The 15,673-nt window shown below is 38.3% G+C and overlaps 1 protein-coding gene across 2 annotated transcripts in view; it reads right to left on the bottom strand.

Moving 5' to 3' along the window:
* Nucleotides 1-652: 652 nt before the first annotated feature.
* Nucleotides 653-15,673, bottom strand: part of FRMPD4 (FERM and PDZ domain containing 4) — a gene marked incomplete at its 5' end in the record, with an annotated part of 327,624 nt that continues 312,603 nt past the window's right edge. For both annotated transcript variants that reach the window (XM_082011525.1, XM_082011524.1), the window contains 8 exons: nucleotides 653-2,611; nucleotides 3,816-5,087; nucleotides 5,415-6,476; nucleotides 7,075-7,213; nucleotides 10,510-10,692; nucleotides 11,274-11,363; nucleotides 13,731-13,857; nucleotides 15,059-15,195. In XM_082011525.1, the coding sequence (XP_081867651.1) occupies nucleotides 1,266-2,611; nucleotides 3,816-5,087; nucleotides 5,415-6,476; nucleotides 7,075-7,213; nucleotides 10,510-10,692; nucleotides 11,274-11,363; nucleotides 13,731-13,857; nucleotides 15,059-15,195 (4,356 nt within the window). In that variant the 3' untranslated portion in view covers nucleotides 653-1,265. The remainder of the gene's footprint in view (nucleotides 2,612-3,815; nucleotides 5,088-5,414; nucleotides 6,477-7,074; nucleotides 7,214-10,509; nucleotides 10,693-11,273; nucleotides 11,364-13,730; nucleotides 13,858-15,058; nucleotides 15,196-15,673) is intronic.

Consider the following 15,673-nt stretch of genomic DNA (forward strand, 5'->3'; position numbering starts at 1 on the left):
AAATTACATACACCAGCCTGGGGAATGGTATTCTGCACTTTTCACAAGGGCTGCTGCTCCTCGGTGACTGAAAAGTTTAACAGATGCTCTGGTGAAAGCCTCTTTGTCAGGTGACACCAAGAGCTTTTGCTTTGGCTGTCTCTCAAAGGCAAGACTACAAAATGTTTTCCAGAAAGGTTCAGATTGGAGAGATTATTCACAAATTGCCTTTGTCATCACTTAGAGAAGTACCGTCTCTGTCTGGAAATATTTCAGAGATGTTTACTGTATTCTGAAAACTTCATTTTATTTCTAACTTATTTACAGTTAAACATTCAGAATCATAAAATATGAAGTATAAAATTTTAACAAAATAGATGCAGTTCATGTTGTTCAGACGCATGATAGCTACACGATGGAACAGTAAATAGCATAGGAATTTCCTGATGGTCCCCTCTCATTTACCAGGGAAAGGAGTATGCAGACCTGCCCTATACATTCTGGTCTGACCAGTATGGCATCAGCCTTTCATTTCAGGGAGAACAACGACACTCTGGTTTCTGTGTCCTCAGTCTTCCACAGTTACCTTCACTACCTATCTGAAATGCAGCACTGTAATGTTCAATGCATCAGATACCCTCTGAACTTGGTATTATTTTCAATACTTTTTTTTTTTAATACAGAACTTCCTAGAAAAGAAAAATCAGGTAATTCAGGCCATATGAACAAAAGAGTCATTTATTATATATATATTCTCTAGTAAGTTATAATAGTCTCTTGGATTTTAAATGTCTTTTTGCTATTTTCAATGCTTAAAAATTATAATTTTAAAACAGTAAATATTGTGTTATATACATTATGATTTAAATTCTCATTTCTAAACATGGAGCATTCTCCAAGTGAAAACTTGGATGAAACAGAAAACAACTTAATTGACATAACAGGCTTTAAAAGTTCACTTCATACAACCATGGATTTGACTATATGAAAAATAGCCAAACATCAATTTGCTCCTATATGGGATTTTTTCTGTTCGGTTCTCTAGTCTTGGGGAGAAGGTTTTTTTGGCTTTTGTTTTTATATAAACGGAAGGACAAATCCAGTAATTACTTTTGTCAGTGTTCAGTATTTTAACTTTTTTTTTTTAAATCTCATACCTATTTTATATAAAATAACAAAATATACAGAGAAAGCTGAGTTTGTTACATTAGTTCATACACATACAGTAAATAAAAGTTTTTTATGTATGGCTTTGCAAAGGTAGATTATGAAGTGACTTTTGTATTTTATTTGTTTAAAAGCATTTTAAGAGAACGTGTTAGTGTGCTTACAATAGCGGCCATGGTAGTTGAATGTCGAGCCAAGAGTTTAATGCTAGGATCACTGGAGGTCTTGCCTGACACTGCTTCTGCAGCCTTCAGAAGACAAATGTAGTTTATTACAACCTCGTCTATCTTAGCTATAATTTCCTGCTGCTGTGTTTCAGAGTTCATGACTTTAACTAAACGCATGCAGGCTTCTGTTAAGCAACAGAGTACTTGAAAGCTGGAAGTCATAGCTAAAAGCATTTCCTCAGGGCTTTTATCAGCCATGGCCATTTTCCTGCAGGCACTTCCCAACTGTCTCGATTCCATAGATAACAGTTGTTTGTACTTAGAAAGTTTAAGGTCATATGTTTCTGGGTGTAAATCTTCTCTCTTGCCCATACTTGCTCGGACCAGTGAGAGTAGCTCATTGGCATCCTTTTGTGCTGCAATAAATCCATCCGGCATTGCATACGTCTTCTCTTTCATCACGTTTATTCGCGTGATTCGTGCATCGAAGGCCACATCATTGAGATTCACATCAATTCGGCCACCTTGGATGTCAGCACTACCCTTCTCATGCACGTTGACTGCCTCATCTTGTGGGGGCTCAGCACCTTTTGGGGACTCCAAAACCTTCTGCTCATTTTCACTGGAAGATGACTGACCAACTGGTTCTGCTAGCTCACACGGGATCTGCGGTTCGAAGAGACATGAGAGCTGACGGCTGTCTCCATCTTCATCATCGTTGTCATCGTTTCGTCTGCTTAGGAAACAATAGCTAAAGGGGCCACGACACCTCCAGGTGCTGGTGTCTAGCTTCCACAAGGGCAATGTTCGACAGTGCTTGGAGTCCTTCTGACTGCCACCTGTGCCCGAACACCTCTTGTCCTTTTTATCAGTGCTGACGTACACACAGCTCTGGGAATAACTTTTTGACAGCTTTTTGCCCAGGGGGAGTTCTACCCTTCTCTCCGATTTGGATTCGTCTCTTCGGGTGATGTCCAGGCATTTCAAGCTGGCTGCAGCTGCCTTCTTTTCAAACAGCATCTCAATGCCTGCAGATCCTCCAATGATGCTGCTGCTGCGTCTCAGCACTTTCCTGTTGTGCGGCATCCTGAGGCTTCCTCCTATCATGTCATATGGCCGTAAACTAACTGTTGCCCCACAAGCCTGATTTACTTTGGGAATGTCACAAGAGTCTTGATTTTGACTTGGCACCTTTGATTCTGATAGCATGGATGATAGCATGATGGAGTCAGCTAGAGGCTGTCTAGGAAAAGCTGTAGGCATGCCTCCTTGTCTTCCCTTTTCAGGCTCTGTGAAAGCTACACTAGGGGTAGTAGAAGAGCAGACAGAATAATTAAACATTACCCTGATAATATTCAGAGACCGAACTTTCAAATATCTTTAACAGTCAGGACAAATAGATTATTGGTATTTCCAAGTGGTCTCCATTCCTCAAAATATTTCACAAAAATTTCATTGCGAGTTCCCTGTGTCTTTTGTATTTCTCTAAGATGCCTCTTAAAATCTATCAGCAAATTATAACTTACGAATAGTTAATTGTTCATTCCATTACAGCAGACTCGTTTAAAAAAAGGACTAGAAAATCATCTATAAAACTTCTTAAATCTCCTCCAATATATGGATTGGATGTTTTCTATTAAATAATTAGATTAATATTTTCAGACTAAAAGACATTCTTCAGCTATACCTGAAAGAGTACAGAAAGCTGCATTCATGGTAATTTTGATTTGGTTATGTGTTTTTTTGGCAGAGAACATTTCTCATTCTTGCTCCTAGTCTGTTCCACTTCTGGATTTTCATGCATCCACACACTAGTGCTACATGGGGGTTGCAACCCAGGAAGAGGGAAACATTTAAAACCCGACTGAAAGAACTTCCAATGCTATCTCTGAAAAACTGCTTTTTTTTTTTACAACACTAAGTTTATAAAATCTCTTGAAACTGGAACTTAAAAATGTGGTAATGATTCTTATGTAAATTGTTCTTTAAGGGAACACCTACTCTCACATGGTGAAGTAAGTACATGCTTAATAAGATAGTGACATTTTCTCATCCTTACATTTAGAGCTTTTTATTCATACTGGCATGTTTTTGACAGTCTGCTAAAATAGCATGTAAGATACGTAATAAATGAATAAGAGTTTTTTCTCTCCTACATTAATATACCTTGTGAAGTCATCTTATAATCTAACAAGTATCCTGAAACTGAAGTGACTATGGATTTTCGAGAGACTTCCAAAGAGTGGAAGAAAGACCTCTCCATTATCATCCCCCCACATATTTTTAACTGTAATGAGAATTTTTTTGAAAAAAAATTATCTTTGTAAACAGCTCATAAGAACACGTACAAGTAAAATGAATAGATACACCGAAGGTCTAATCCCACTGCTACAGCTTGACCATGTAGTTTCAGGCAAAGATAATGCAAATGTCACATCTAGTCCTCAACCTTAACACATAGCTTTAAAAACAAACATAAGAAACGCTTTATTACTGCTGTACCTGTAGTTTCTTTTATCTTGGGGATCCGATGACATCCTTCTCTCAAAGTGCCGAACAATGGTTCAGCATTAATTGCTGAATGTACGACAGGCACCGTCATTCTGTGACACACAGCTTCAGGCTGCTGGTGCAGGTCCTTGTATGTCGTTCCATGGTTTGGAAGAATGGCAGCTCTTTCATCTGCTGGAATATAGGCAATGCCTTTCATTGATGGGTCAGAGATAATGTGCTTGACATCAGAGGTACAAAGAGGAGATTCAACGGGGGTAGCACATGTGCTACTGCCTGTGCTGCATCCTGCATCCACTGAAGAGCACTGAGAGCTTTGCAGTGAGAAATGGCCTTCGCTTTGCAAAGACGACATACGCTTCGCCAAGTGATATTCACAAAGTCTAGCCACACTCTGCTCAGCTTCTGGAAGCTTTGAAGGATGGTCATCTGCAGATAAATCAGTATCTTCTGCGTCATTTAGGTCTTTGGCTGAAGACATGGGAGTCATATCTGACAGAAAGTTTTCACCTTGGCTAAGCCCCGAGGTATCATCCTGATCCACCTCAGGATTCATTTCATCCTTACAGTCAGTTTCCGTTTTACCAAGGACAGGAACTCTTGGAAAAGTCTTCCCATTCACTGTTTCTGGGCTTGGCTTATCTGCTGCCCCATCATCGGCAGCGTACCATCTTTGGCGAAAGGCAGTTCTCTCCACATTAAAAGTGCTTAGGCGCTGACTGTCTCTTGCTGAAAGAGTTCCAAATTTAGCTTTTAGATCTTCATCAGCCTCTGCTTTCTTAGTTCCCTGTTGCTTTTTCACAGTAGCACTGCCATCAGAAGGTGCTTTTACTTCGCTGTCTGTCATCTTATTTTTCCTTTTACTAGTGCAAGAGTATACCAAGGATCCCATGTGCAATTTGCTAAAATAATCAGTGACAGATTTTGTTTCCATGGTCTCTGGCTCCATTTCCATGTTATCCGAATGAAGAATCTGCTTTGAAGGCACAACTTTTGACTGTAGCTCTGCAGCCTGACGACCAGCCAAAGGCTGTGAGGGCTTCATGCCTGGCCCTCCAGCCTGATTCTTAGCGATGGGAAATTCAGTCTGCTCTTCCACAAGGGGTTGGTAGCCTTCACTTGTGGTCAAAAACACACGTGCAGTGTTTTCTGACTGTTTCTGTGCCGCGGCTAGTTCAGAGCTTTCAGTCATTTCAGAGGAATTTGTTTCATTGCCAGAATCTGAAGATGACTCAGGGCTATATGCTCGCAGGATAGCTACACCTGCAAGCCACAAAAAATAAGAGTCAATTAAACGACAGCAGCTGAAGCACCTGAATAAGTGACAAGCAAAGGGGGTGTGTTACAGACAAAAATATGCTTTGTAAGAATACTCTGACTTTATTGCACAGTTCCCGGGACAAGTAGTTTAGTAACATAATGGTAGTTCCATTAAATAATATGGAATATGATGTATGAAAAATGATGGCAAAAAAAAAAAAAGGAAAACCAAAAAACCAGTAACAACCCTCATGAAATGGCATATTTCCAAAGCTAAATGGATGAGATGGAATGACTTTCAATGAATAAATGTAACTATGGTGAAAGAACCTGAATTGTCATTCGTCTGCTGTTCCTCTGAAGCAGCCAAAGCTTCTAGTGCTTGAAGTGTAGAGACTACAGCATCATCTATGCCCTTCTCACACTTCCCCTCTGTATTAGTAGGGACAGCATCGATAAGTGACACTGGAATGTCATCATTGCCTACATTACTGGCTTGCTCCTTGTTGTCTCTAGGCTGCGTTGCTTGATTCTGAGAGTCTTCCTCATCTGAACTGTCCCTGAAGCCAGGTGGAGGAGCAGCAATGGCCATGTTTAAGGTATGCAATAGGAAATCATCTTCATTATCATCACCTTCTGGAGGTGGAAGTGAAGTCAAATCAATAATGTCATCACTAGAACCAGAAAGGCTGAGAAGAGCAGGCCTATTGATTTCTCCTACCATAATGTCTTCTTCACAGCTTACTTCATCTTCATCTTCAGCATCATCTGTGTTTTCTGCATAACAAATATCATGCAGCAAAGGCTCTTCTATCCCTTCCGCAGCTCCAAATATTTTACCTTCGTTTATAGTTGCATAAACAGAATTTGTAGCAAACTGAATGCTTTCAGCATCTGGTGCCAACTCCAGGCCTTTAATGTCATTGGCATTACTAATATAAATGGCTCTTTGTTTTTCTAGTACTTCTGGACTTTCATCCAAAAGCCTTTCATAGCCAAGAGTCTGGGGATTGATACCATCCAAGTTGTGGTCTCCAAATATAAAGGAAACTTTTGCTCCCCTGGGGGAATCCTGTGCTTTCTTGCTAGATTCCAAACCTGAGAGTGACAGCAGTGAAGGCTGATTAAAATTTCTGCTTTCTTCTGCTTCAGTGGGGTCACCTTGCTTAGCTAGATGCTGATCAAATCCACCTGAATTATAAGCATTTTCTATGTACAGATGTCTGTGTTCTTTTTGACATAACAGACTTTCAGAAGCATCTACAGTCTTCTGTTTTGGATCAGCAAAGGACATCTGAGTCTCTTGATCTCCTTCAGCCAGGAAAGTGGTAGTTTTTGGTATACAGTTCCACTCAGAAGCAAGAAGATTATGCTTCCCTCTATTTTCAGTTCCTATAACATGGTGAAATAAAGTCAACATTGTGAAATCAAAGAGCAACGTAATGTAATTTTTAAACAATGACTTGTTAATACTGAGCAATTAAGCTTGGGAATAGGACAGCTGGGCCATAAAACACTTCAGAAAAGCACTTCCAAACTCACCTCTGCTCTAAGTTGAATTCCTGTTGATTTAATGACCTAAAGTTTAACAGGCACTTTTGTACTATAGTACAAAACTAAATCTCAAATAGGTACAAATGCTATTCCAGGAACAGGAACACAAAACCAAATCCCCAGCTGGTTTCTCCAACACCATATGTATTCTTACAAAAGGTATATGCATATAAAATAACAACATTCACAGGGAGCATGCATCTGTTTTACTACAGTATGAAAGAAATTAATCATCTGGTTTATTTTACCATTAAGATGCTATCATAGGCTGAATATTAGAACGTCATAAAGCTGAACTGATATATTGTTGTGCTAGGTCTGAGCCAGCAATCAGATCTCATTTGGCATAGCCTTGTATTTATCTGGAAGTGCACTAGCTTAAGGTAGCTTCTGCTTTATACATGGGACCATTGTTAACATACTGCGCAACGAATACCTGTTTCTCGGCTCCCTGTATTTTTCTTGTTGGCCATGTTAAATATTGAGCGCCTTGAGTCAACCAGCAGTCTATAGTATCCAGCTGTTAGGCAAGCAAGATTCATTGCATCTGACGACTCCATCAGTAGAGTAATAGGCTAAGAAGAATACAACCAACTCTTGGTTAAGGCTGTTCCTCCTCAATCTGTTTACCTGCTGACAATGCTACTACATGGAAGCAAAAGGAATTACATCACAAACACCACAGTGAAAAATACACACGAGAACTTATTTTCCTCACCACCAATATCAATGTCAAACATTTAGAAAAGACTGAAGTTGCAGTAAGGTAGAAATCCAACTGGGTATTTTAAGAGCTAATTTTGCTCTCTTTCTGGGTGAAGCTAACTATTTTGAGACTCTTGCTTCATCTTTTTCTTCTCTAGACTTTATTCTCACAAAAGGACTGTTTACTGTTGCTGTGAAACTGCCAAGGGCTAAGCACCTGGTACATTAGGCACTGGGGTTTTGCAGTAGTATGGGAATCTGCAGGTTCCCAGAAAATGAGGTGCCCTAAGCACAGGTAAAGAAGCAAAACATGTAAAGCAAACAGAGTCAGGGAAAGTTCAAGTTCAGAAAATACAGTAGTGAGGTTAAAGCTGTCATTACATGGCAGTGACAGTGAATATTACAATGACAGCTTAAAAGATTTCAGTGTTTGTGGGCTGGCGTTACTGAAAAGACAAGCGATGAAAAAATAAGCAGATAAATAGAGACAAAGAGAAATGATCTCAGAAGGGAGATCAGCAAAGAAAACAAACTCAAAGCATTTAGATTAAAAAAAGAGTCAGACCTAAGAGAAAAATGAGGGACCTCAGAGCTTTGAAAAATTATGGCTGCCAGGCTAGCAGGCATTGAACCTGAGACATCCATATGAAAAATACTTTCTTTAATTCCCTTTTCTTTTGCCACAGTATATAAATGCATTTGTCTAAAACTTTTTGTTCATGTCTTTGTAGCTTTTAACACCAAAAGGCTCTTCTCAAATTTATTTTAAGGTGGCTAGCCTCTACAACTCCTAGAGAGGAAATAAAAATGAAGCCCTTACCATGATACATAGACAGAAATTACACCATAGACAACCCATCTTATCACTCACAGTTTGTAGTGACTCATAGCTATGTGGACAGTTGTGACAATTTATCATAATTTAGTATGCAGAGCCCACTGTCACAAGACAGATGCAGGGACCTGCATCATTTGTTCCAGGAGGAACATTACATGCAACAAAGATGGCTATCCAACTTACTCGACCACTTACTAGTTAAAAGACAACCGATTCTGATGGAGGCTGTGGCCAAAACATAACTGATGATCACAGCTTATTACCAAACCCACACAAGGTCTGATAATTTTTTAAACGCCTGTGCTGCAGAATCTTAGGCCAAAATGCCCCAGATGCCCTGAATGTTGTATGAACAGTTTTCAGCAAAAATTGAAAAATTTATGCTTTTTTGTTCTTTGAAGTATTTCGTGCTACAGTTTGAGGTTCTATTCAATACATGCTTCTTTCAAAGCATTTAACTATAGCTATAAAAGTTAACTGTAAATTATTAAACCTACAATGGGTTAATTAATCTCTGTTCTTTTGAATGACTACTAAAAACTAACATTTGAAATGCTATTTTGATCTCAAATTTTCTGCAGTGATTGACAGAAATGGATGATCTCCACAGAAATCTCAGATTGCTGAAAACAGTGCTGTGAACTACTGTTAATCTGCTGAACAGTGACAGCTGAACTTTTATTGCCTGCTTCTGCCAAGTGATACATGCTTGAGAAGACATTAAAAAGAAGCAAAAATAAAATAAAAATCCAAACTGCTTATTCATTTATTCATTAAGAAAATAGTTGCATATATGACATATATTGGCATATTTAGAATCTGGATATAGGAACCTGCTACCTTAGGGTAAGCCAAGGGATGAAAACATCACTTGAGAATAACTCCCTGTGTGTGCCTGCATCTCCTACATACGATACAGTGACAACACCTACTTGTGCTTCACAGAGAGGCAATTTTTTGTCAAATTCCACCCAGAGCCTGCTAGATTTATAATTTTAATATTAGGCCAGTCTCTCTGTGTGTAAGATTGCATGTGTCAAAATGCAAGGAGATGGGGATATACATGGTTTGCAATAAGACAGTACCAGTATTATAATATAAACCAACTGAATATCATGGTAATATATAATACTACGGCATACAGTGCTGCATTTTACATATAAGCAGATGGGATGGATTTAATTTCTATATTACTTTCTCCTTCTTTAAAAAGTGGATAACAGCTTTCTCACAAGAGGGCTCTGAATTTAGCACAGTAATGCCGTTATAGCCTGAGATCCTCAGATGTTTCCATTGCTAAGTAAGATGAAAGAGGTGTTGTGTCCGACAACCTGTACAATTCTCTTAAGTTGCTGCCAAAGAGCATCTGGATTTATTTACGGCAATGTTTTTTTCATTTACGTAAATACAGGGAAACAGTTCCAGGTCAATAAACCTAAGGCATTCAAAGCAAAAGCTAGTAAAATATTCCTTGTGTACATTTTTTGTGTATAGCTGTGTAAGAAGAAGAATTGTTAGGCTCTATTTATTTTCATATAAAGTTTAAATTTCAAGTATAATGAGAACTCTTCCTCCAATCTCTGATTATCCTGATTAATGCTCTAGATAGTCTATGAAGCCTATCCTTTCAAAACCAAATAGAAAACACGTCAAGAAGAATCAGGACAATATAATACACAAATCTCCACTTATTGCCACTAGATGCCACAGACACAGTGTTAAAGGCGGATTCAAGAGAAATTAAATGACTATAGGTAGATGAAGAGTATCTATGAATATATTGTATAGGGTAAAACACTTAACTGGAATTATAAAGGTTAAGAAAATACCTTGCCTTTTTACAGTTTATTTCATTGGTAACCGCTATGAGGTTACTTGCAGTGAACTTTGGAGATAAAACACTGGATCACAGTGGACACTGGTCTGATGCAGCTGGAGATTCTCTAATGGTAATAATATTGTCTGTTACCCTAGAAGGAGCTTCTAGGGGCCCAAGGAGCTTCAAAAAAAGGCCAATTTCATCATCACCTCTTCTCACCATGGAAATGAAGGAAGACAACAACAAAGCAAGTTGTCTGAGTTCAGCCAAGTGAAAAATCAGAATAGAATACAAGTGCTGCAAAGCACCAGTCTGGCACACTGTAGGCCCTCAAGTGCCCAAGCCGTACTCTACATGCACTCTGACCAAAAAAAAAAGGCTAAATGCACACCCTCGGAATATTATTGGCATGAAGACATTCAGAACAGTATAGCTTGATCAAATAATCAAATAAAGACAAAAACTTTATTTAAAGTTATTATATCAATATAAATCGACAACAAACTTACTTTTACATCTAAGACATGCAGCTCAACTCTAACGCTGCTTTCGTCTTCTGTAAACATCTCAATCCTGTTCACGTGGCTGAAGTCTGCCAGGAGAGCCACCAGGTTTGTTTTGGTGTTTATCACATGACTGATTCCGTACCGCGGCCCGACTAACAGAGTCACTTCCGAACGCTTTTCTCCCTGCTTTAGTAGAAAAATAAAAAAAGCAAAAGTAAAAAACCTGACAGGCACCACATAGGGACAAAAATCATCACTGCCTTTCATTTTCATGAGGCTACCTTTGCATGGCATTTCTGCATTAAAGATTATTATGTTTTCCTAAGAAGATTCAATATAGAACAACATACACAATTAAAAACAAAAAGTAAAGGAATCTGCTCCTTGAAATTGACTGTACTGTAGTTTTTAAATGGATAGTAAGATAGACAGACAGATGCTTCTGTTATAAGAACATCTTTGTCATCAGGAGTTTCCCAGACTAATAATATTAGTATTCTACAGTTAATTGGATCATGATCATGCTATTTGCCAAAAGGGTGCTAACCTATCTCCAAATCCCCAGTAAAAATTCAAATTATAACAGGACTGTTATTTTCAAGATTAAAAGAAAAAAAAAGTGATTTGGTTCAATTTAACAATTATTTTTAACAGTGTATGAAGAGAACCTAAGCTTCTAAAGAAAATTATATGGTCCAGCTTTTGCAAAATGATATTTGGATAAAAAAATCAAGAGAAGAGAGATACTATTTCATGAGAAATATTACCACTAGTGTTGCCTTGAAAACACGCCCTCCATATAGTCGTAGATCACTGAGGAACTTTAAATAATGCACCTTGGCTTGCAGAGCAGATAGCTGAGGAAGGAGAAACAGGGGTAAGAGGTAGTGGTGGAAATCGACACATTATCAATTTCAGAAAGAAAATGTATTTGTGTAGTCTACGGAGAACAGACTTCAATAACAGCTCTTCAGAGCCTGAAACTAAATCATTAGATGCTTGAGTTTCAGATGAGGAGAAACAGTTTCATTCTTAAAATTCAGATCTTGCTTGTTTAGTTAAAACGCACTGAGGACTTGGGTATGGGCAGATCACAGCGCTGCATGAACACGGTAACTGCTCCAACAAAGGGAAAATGTTAAAACTACTCGGATTAAATATCTGTGCGTTGAGGGATTTCAAGGCTAGACAGCAGGTTTCCATTCGTAATCACCATCAGTTCTTAAACATTTATGTACCTATACAGAGAAAGAGAACAAAGAAATTGCTTTTGTCAGCTATGTGTATTACATTTTGCTAGGTACTTGCGGCATATGGCATATTATTCCACCTCATTACTGCATTTTCCATTTTTTAAAATAAAACTCTTCCACTATATTTAGTAGGGAATAGATCTGAAAGCCAAATACAGTACACCAATACATATGGTCATATCATGCAATATATGTCATAATTTTTCTCCTTTTTCTTCTCTGAGCTTTAACTACCTACTTGAAAAGAAACAACTTGGAAATATTTTATGAGACTGACTGGAAACAAGAAACAGTTCATTTCACCCAAACACCTCATACCTCCCTGGTATAAATCCTTACATCTGGACTTTAAAAAGATAAGAGGAAACAAGCTCATCTCATTTGCTCTTCTCATTTTGGCCACTAGATTTCTAGTTCAAAATCTTATTTGATCTTGAACAGCATTTTAAGAGCCCCAATACTGAGGATTTTCTAGACACCATGGAGGAAATGAACCTGGCGCAGAGCAACTAGTGGGAATGCTTTCCCCTTCCCTTTACTAGGTGTTCACTTGCTGGAGAAATAACACAGGGGTTGTGAAAAACAGAAGAATCCTGAGAATGACAGGCTTCCCTTCATGCGGAGGGAGAGAAGACCCCAGAAGGAAATCAGTTCCTGTGTTCATACCTACAAGCAAGACAGCAGGTGATGATGAGCTCAGAAGCTTTGTTTCTGAGACCTAGCTGCTAAAGAAGCAGGTGGGCACACAACGTATTTCCAAAACTCAAATCAGAAAAGAATGAAGCAAAGCCAATGAAGTCTGCTTGCTGCAGGAAGGGACTGTTGCGACCTCTCTTCTAACCAAGAACTGATACTGTGTGCCACTGTCACCACCTGCAATGCCTGCAGCACTGATGGCTTCCAAAATAAACCCAAGCTTACACTACCAGCATAAACAACAAGTAATTGGCATTATTCAGCTTTAGCCTCAGCAGTACAGGAGGCATGCAGTGCGTCAGTCGAAAAAGGTGGCCTGTCTTCCCGAGCACCCCAGGTCAAACACACAGAGCTACATCCACAGTCATGATGTGATCTGAAACCTCCAAGCAGGATTTCTGTTGATCACAATGAACCTTAGCTCAGGCACCAGGTGTTTTGGGGTTCTTTTGTTCAGAAACAAGGTGTCATGGAGCAGGATTCAACTAATTTTATGTCTCAACTAGTCACTCAGGTTCTTTTTATAGTGCATGGAGAGAAATAGGCATTTCTAGGACACAAGTCATCTGACCTATTTTTGGTCCTTACTGTGGGATGGGATGAATCGCTCCCTAGAAGTGCCTATTTCTCTCCATTGACTACAAAGAGGTACTAGATGACTTGCATAAAGAAACCTCATTATGGTGTCTAAAACCAGCCTCAGCTGTATGAACGTAACAAAGGCGTTTCTCAGAGACGTTGTCTTCTACATGTTTTTCCCAGCTGAAGTGAAAGCTTGGTGCTAAGAAAAGCATTTTACAACAGCAAGAGGGGGGGTCATTTAGTGTAAGGATCATCATCTATCCAGTTAGATCTTGGCCAGTGAAAAGTCTCTGTTTACAGCATAACGGAAACCAATCGTGAAAAACAGCATTTATGTCAGGCCCATAGGTTAATGTGGCTCAGATGAGAGCATCAGAGAGAGAACAATAACTTTCCTAACAAGTCTGCCATTAATAGGAAGCACTAAATGAATTTAAAAATATATATCTTTATCATACATGAAGTATTAATAACCAGTTTTCTGGCATTCTCAAGATAAAAAGATCGTTTAGTTGGGGTATAATTAATTAGCTTTAATTGTTCTTGGCTATGTTGTACCAAGCACCTAAAGTTATATCTCTGAAAATATAATGGCTAGGTATTTCTCCGAAGCATTGACTTTAAATGTTTCCCATGCACACTACCCTTTCTGTTCTTTAAAACATATTTTCCATTAAGATGCAAATGTAGTACCTTTTTACCCGGAGGAACTAGGTTTTGATTTGCTTTGACAAGGTGTGAAAGTGCTTTCTTTATGTTCTTTTCTTTCATGCTTTGCAGCACAGCAGATGGAAGAAAAGTCTCTAATCCCCATTCTTTTCTGTAATAAAAGGCATATATTTAATTTCACATTCCTGTGATGATTATTTATCTAAAGACTGGTAACTATGATGCCAAGAGAATGAACACCTGAAAACAGAAGGAGAGTTGATCAAGTCCAGAGTTGTGCAATAACACATTATTTTCTATATTCAAACTATGTATTACTTACGCAAAAGATGCTTTGAAATGATATATAATCTCTCTTGCATCCCTTCCATCTCTTACATCATGCCATTCAGAAAAGAAGTTTTAAGTTTTTATGTTTAAAGTCTATGCCGTATTGCTAAATAGCACTTAACCACACAGGCAAGTACCACTACAGAATTAATATCGCAAATGATTTAACAACGTAATGCCAAGTTTCATTTTATTTTCTAGGGTTTTTTAGAACATGCAAACCAGACAGCCATTGTCTTTGTTACTTCTATTTTGTGTGGGGTTTTTTCCTCCTCAAAACAACCAGTCGCCCTCTTTTTATGGAATTTTCTTTTCTGCTTGAAGCACTCATTTTGATAGAAGACTGACTCTTCACTTGTAAGTAATTACTTCTGCAGATTCATTAATAGGATACAACATGACATGATCTTCAGTAAGTTGGATAAACTCTACAAGATTGAGTGTGCAACAGTAATTATTTCCACTCTGCAAGTAAATTAAGCAACAGCAACATGTTTTGAGGTTTGGGTTTTCGCATTTTGTTTTGTTTTTATTTAAAACCATTGTACACACAGTTGCATTTTGGAAATTTTCTTTTTCTTTGTAGTTACATATTCACGTAGTAGACTAACCAGGTGCCTACTGGGATACTTCTGTATTTAAGAAATCTTACAAATGGAATATAAGACCCTACAGTCTTCTGAACCAAGAAATCATCTGAATCTTACTATAAGAATCTCTACTAAAACCTTAGGATTCAAATCATACAAAATTAGATCTGACCATTAAATCATTGAAAGCAAATGAGTTAAGCTTATTTACATTTATAGGCTATTTCATGTGCCTAAACAGATGACCAAAAGGTAAATGGACCAAAAGGTCTATACTTAGAGCTCTTAACATACCTGAACCAATTTCAGCGACAAAAGAATGAAACTGAAATTGGTGCGTACATATAGACATATTAAAGAAACAACCTTAAAGAATCTACGAGTTACTCCTAATGGTTCACTTTTAAAGAACACACTGCATTCTCAACTTACTCTATATATTTGAGGGAGATTTTCTGAGTTTGCTTGGTGGTCACAGTTGCAATATACATTTGTAATGCAGCCAACCGCAGGGCAATGTCATATTTCAGTTCTGGTCCAAATCTTTCCTGAACCACGTCATTACAGCTCTGCCAACAAATCAGTAGAGGGAGCATCAAGTTAAAAAATCTTGCACTAAAAATAAATTATAGTACTTTTTCTTTATTTTTTTTTAAATTAACATTACATGAAGAGTAATCCTAAACTCAGAAGAAGCAGGACCATGCTGAAGGTAGGACTGTTGCTCTCAGAGGTGTCAGATGTTCACCAGCATATGGGCACTTCTGAAGAACACAAGTACCTCTGCCAAAGGGCAGAAGGCAGGAGATTTTGAACTAAGCTCTCTTCATCCTTCCCAGGGAGAACAGTAATCCTCTTTCACGAAGAGTGCTGGGAGGGTATCAGTGTATCTGGACTCAAGATAGCAGGATTCTACCTGGTGAGATACCCAGGAGAACCACATCGCTTGTACATTAGTTTTCTCATGCATTTTACTGGAAGCTCCTTTTCAGACATCATTTCTGTCCAGTATTACAGTATGAGAAATAAGTATTAGCAATTACTTCA

The sequence above is a fragment of the Phaethon aethereus genome (genome assembly GCF_964289735.1).
Source record: "Phaethon aethereus genome assembly, chromosome: 1".
In the NCBI taxonomy this organism is placed as follows: Eukaryota; Metazoa; Chordata; class Aves; order Phaethontiformes; family Phaethontidae; genus Phaethon; species Phaethon aethereus.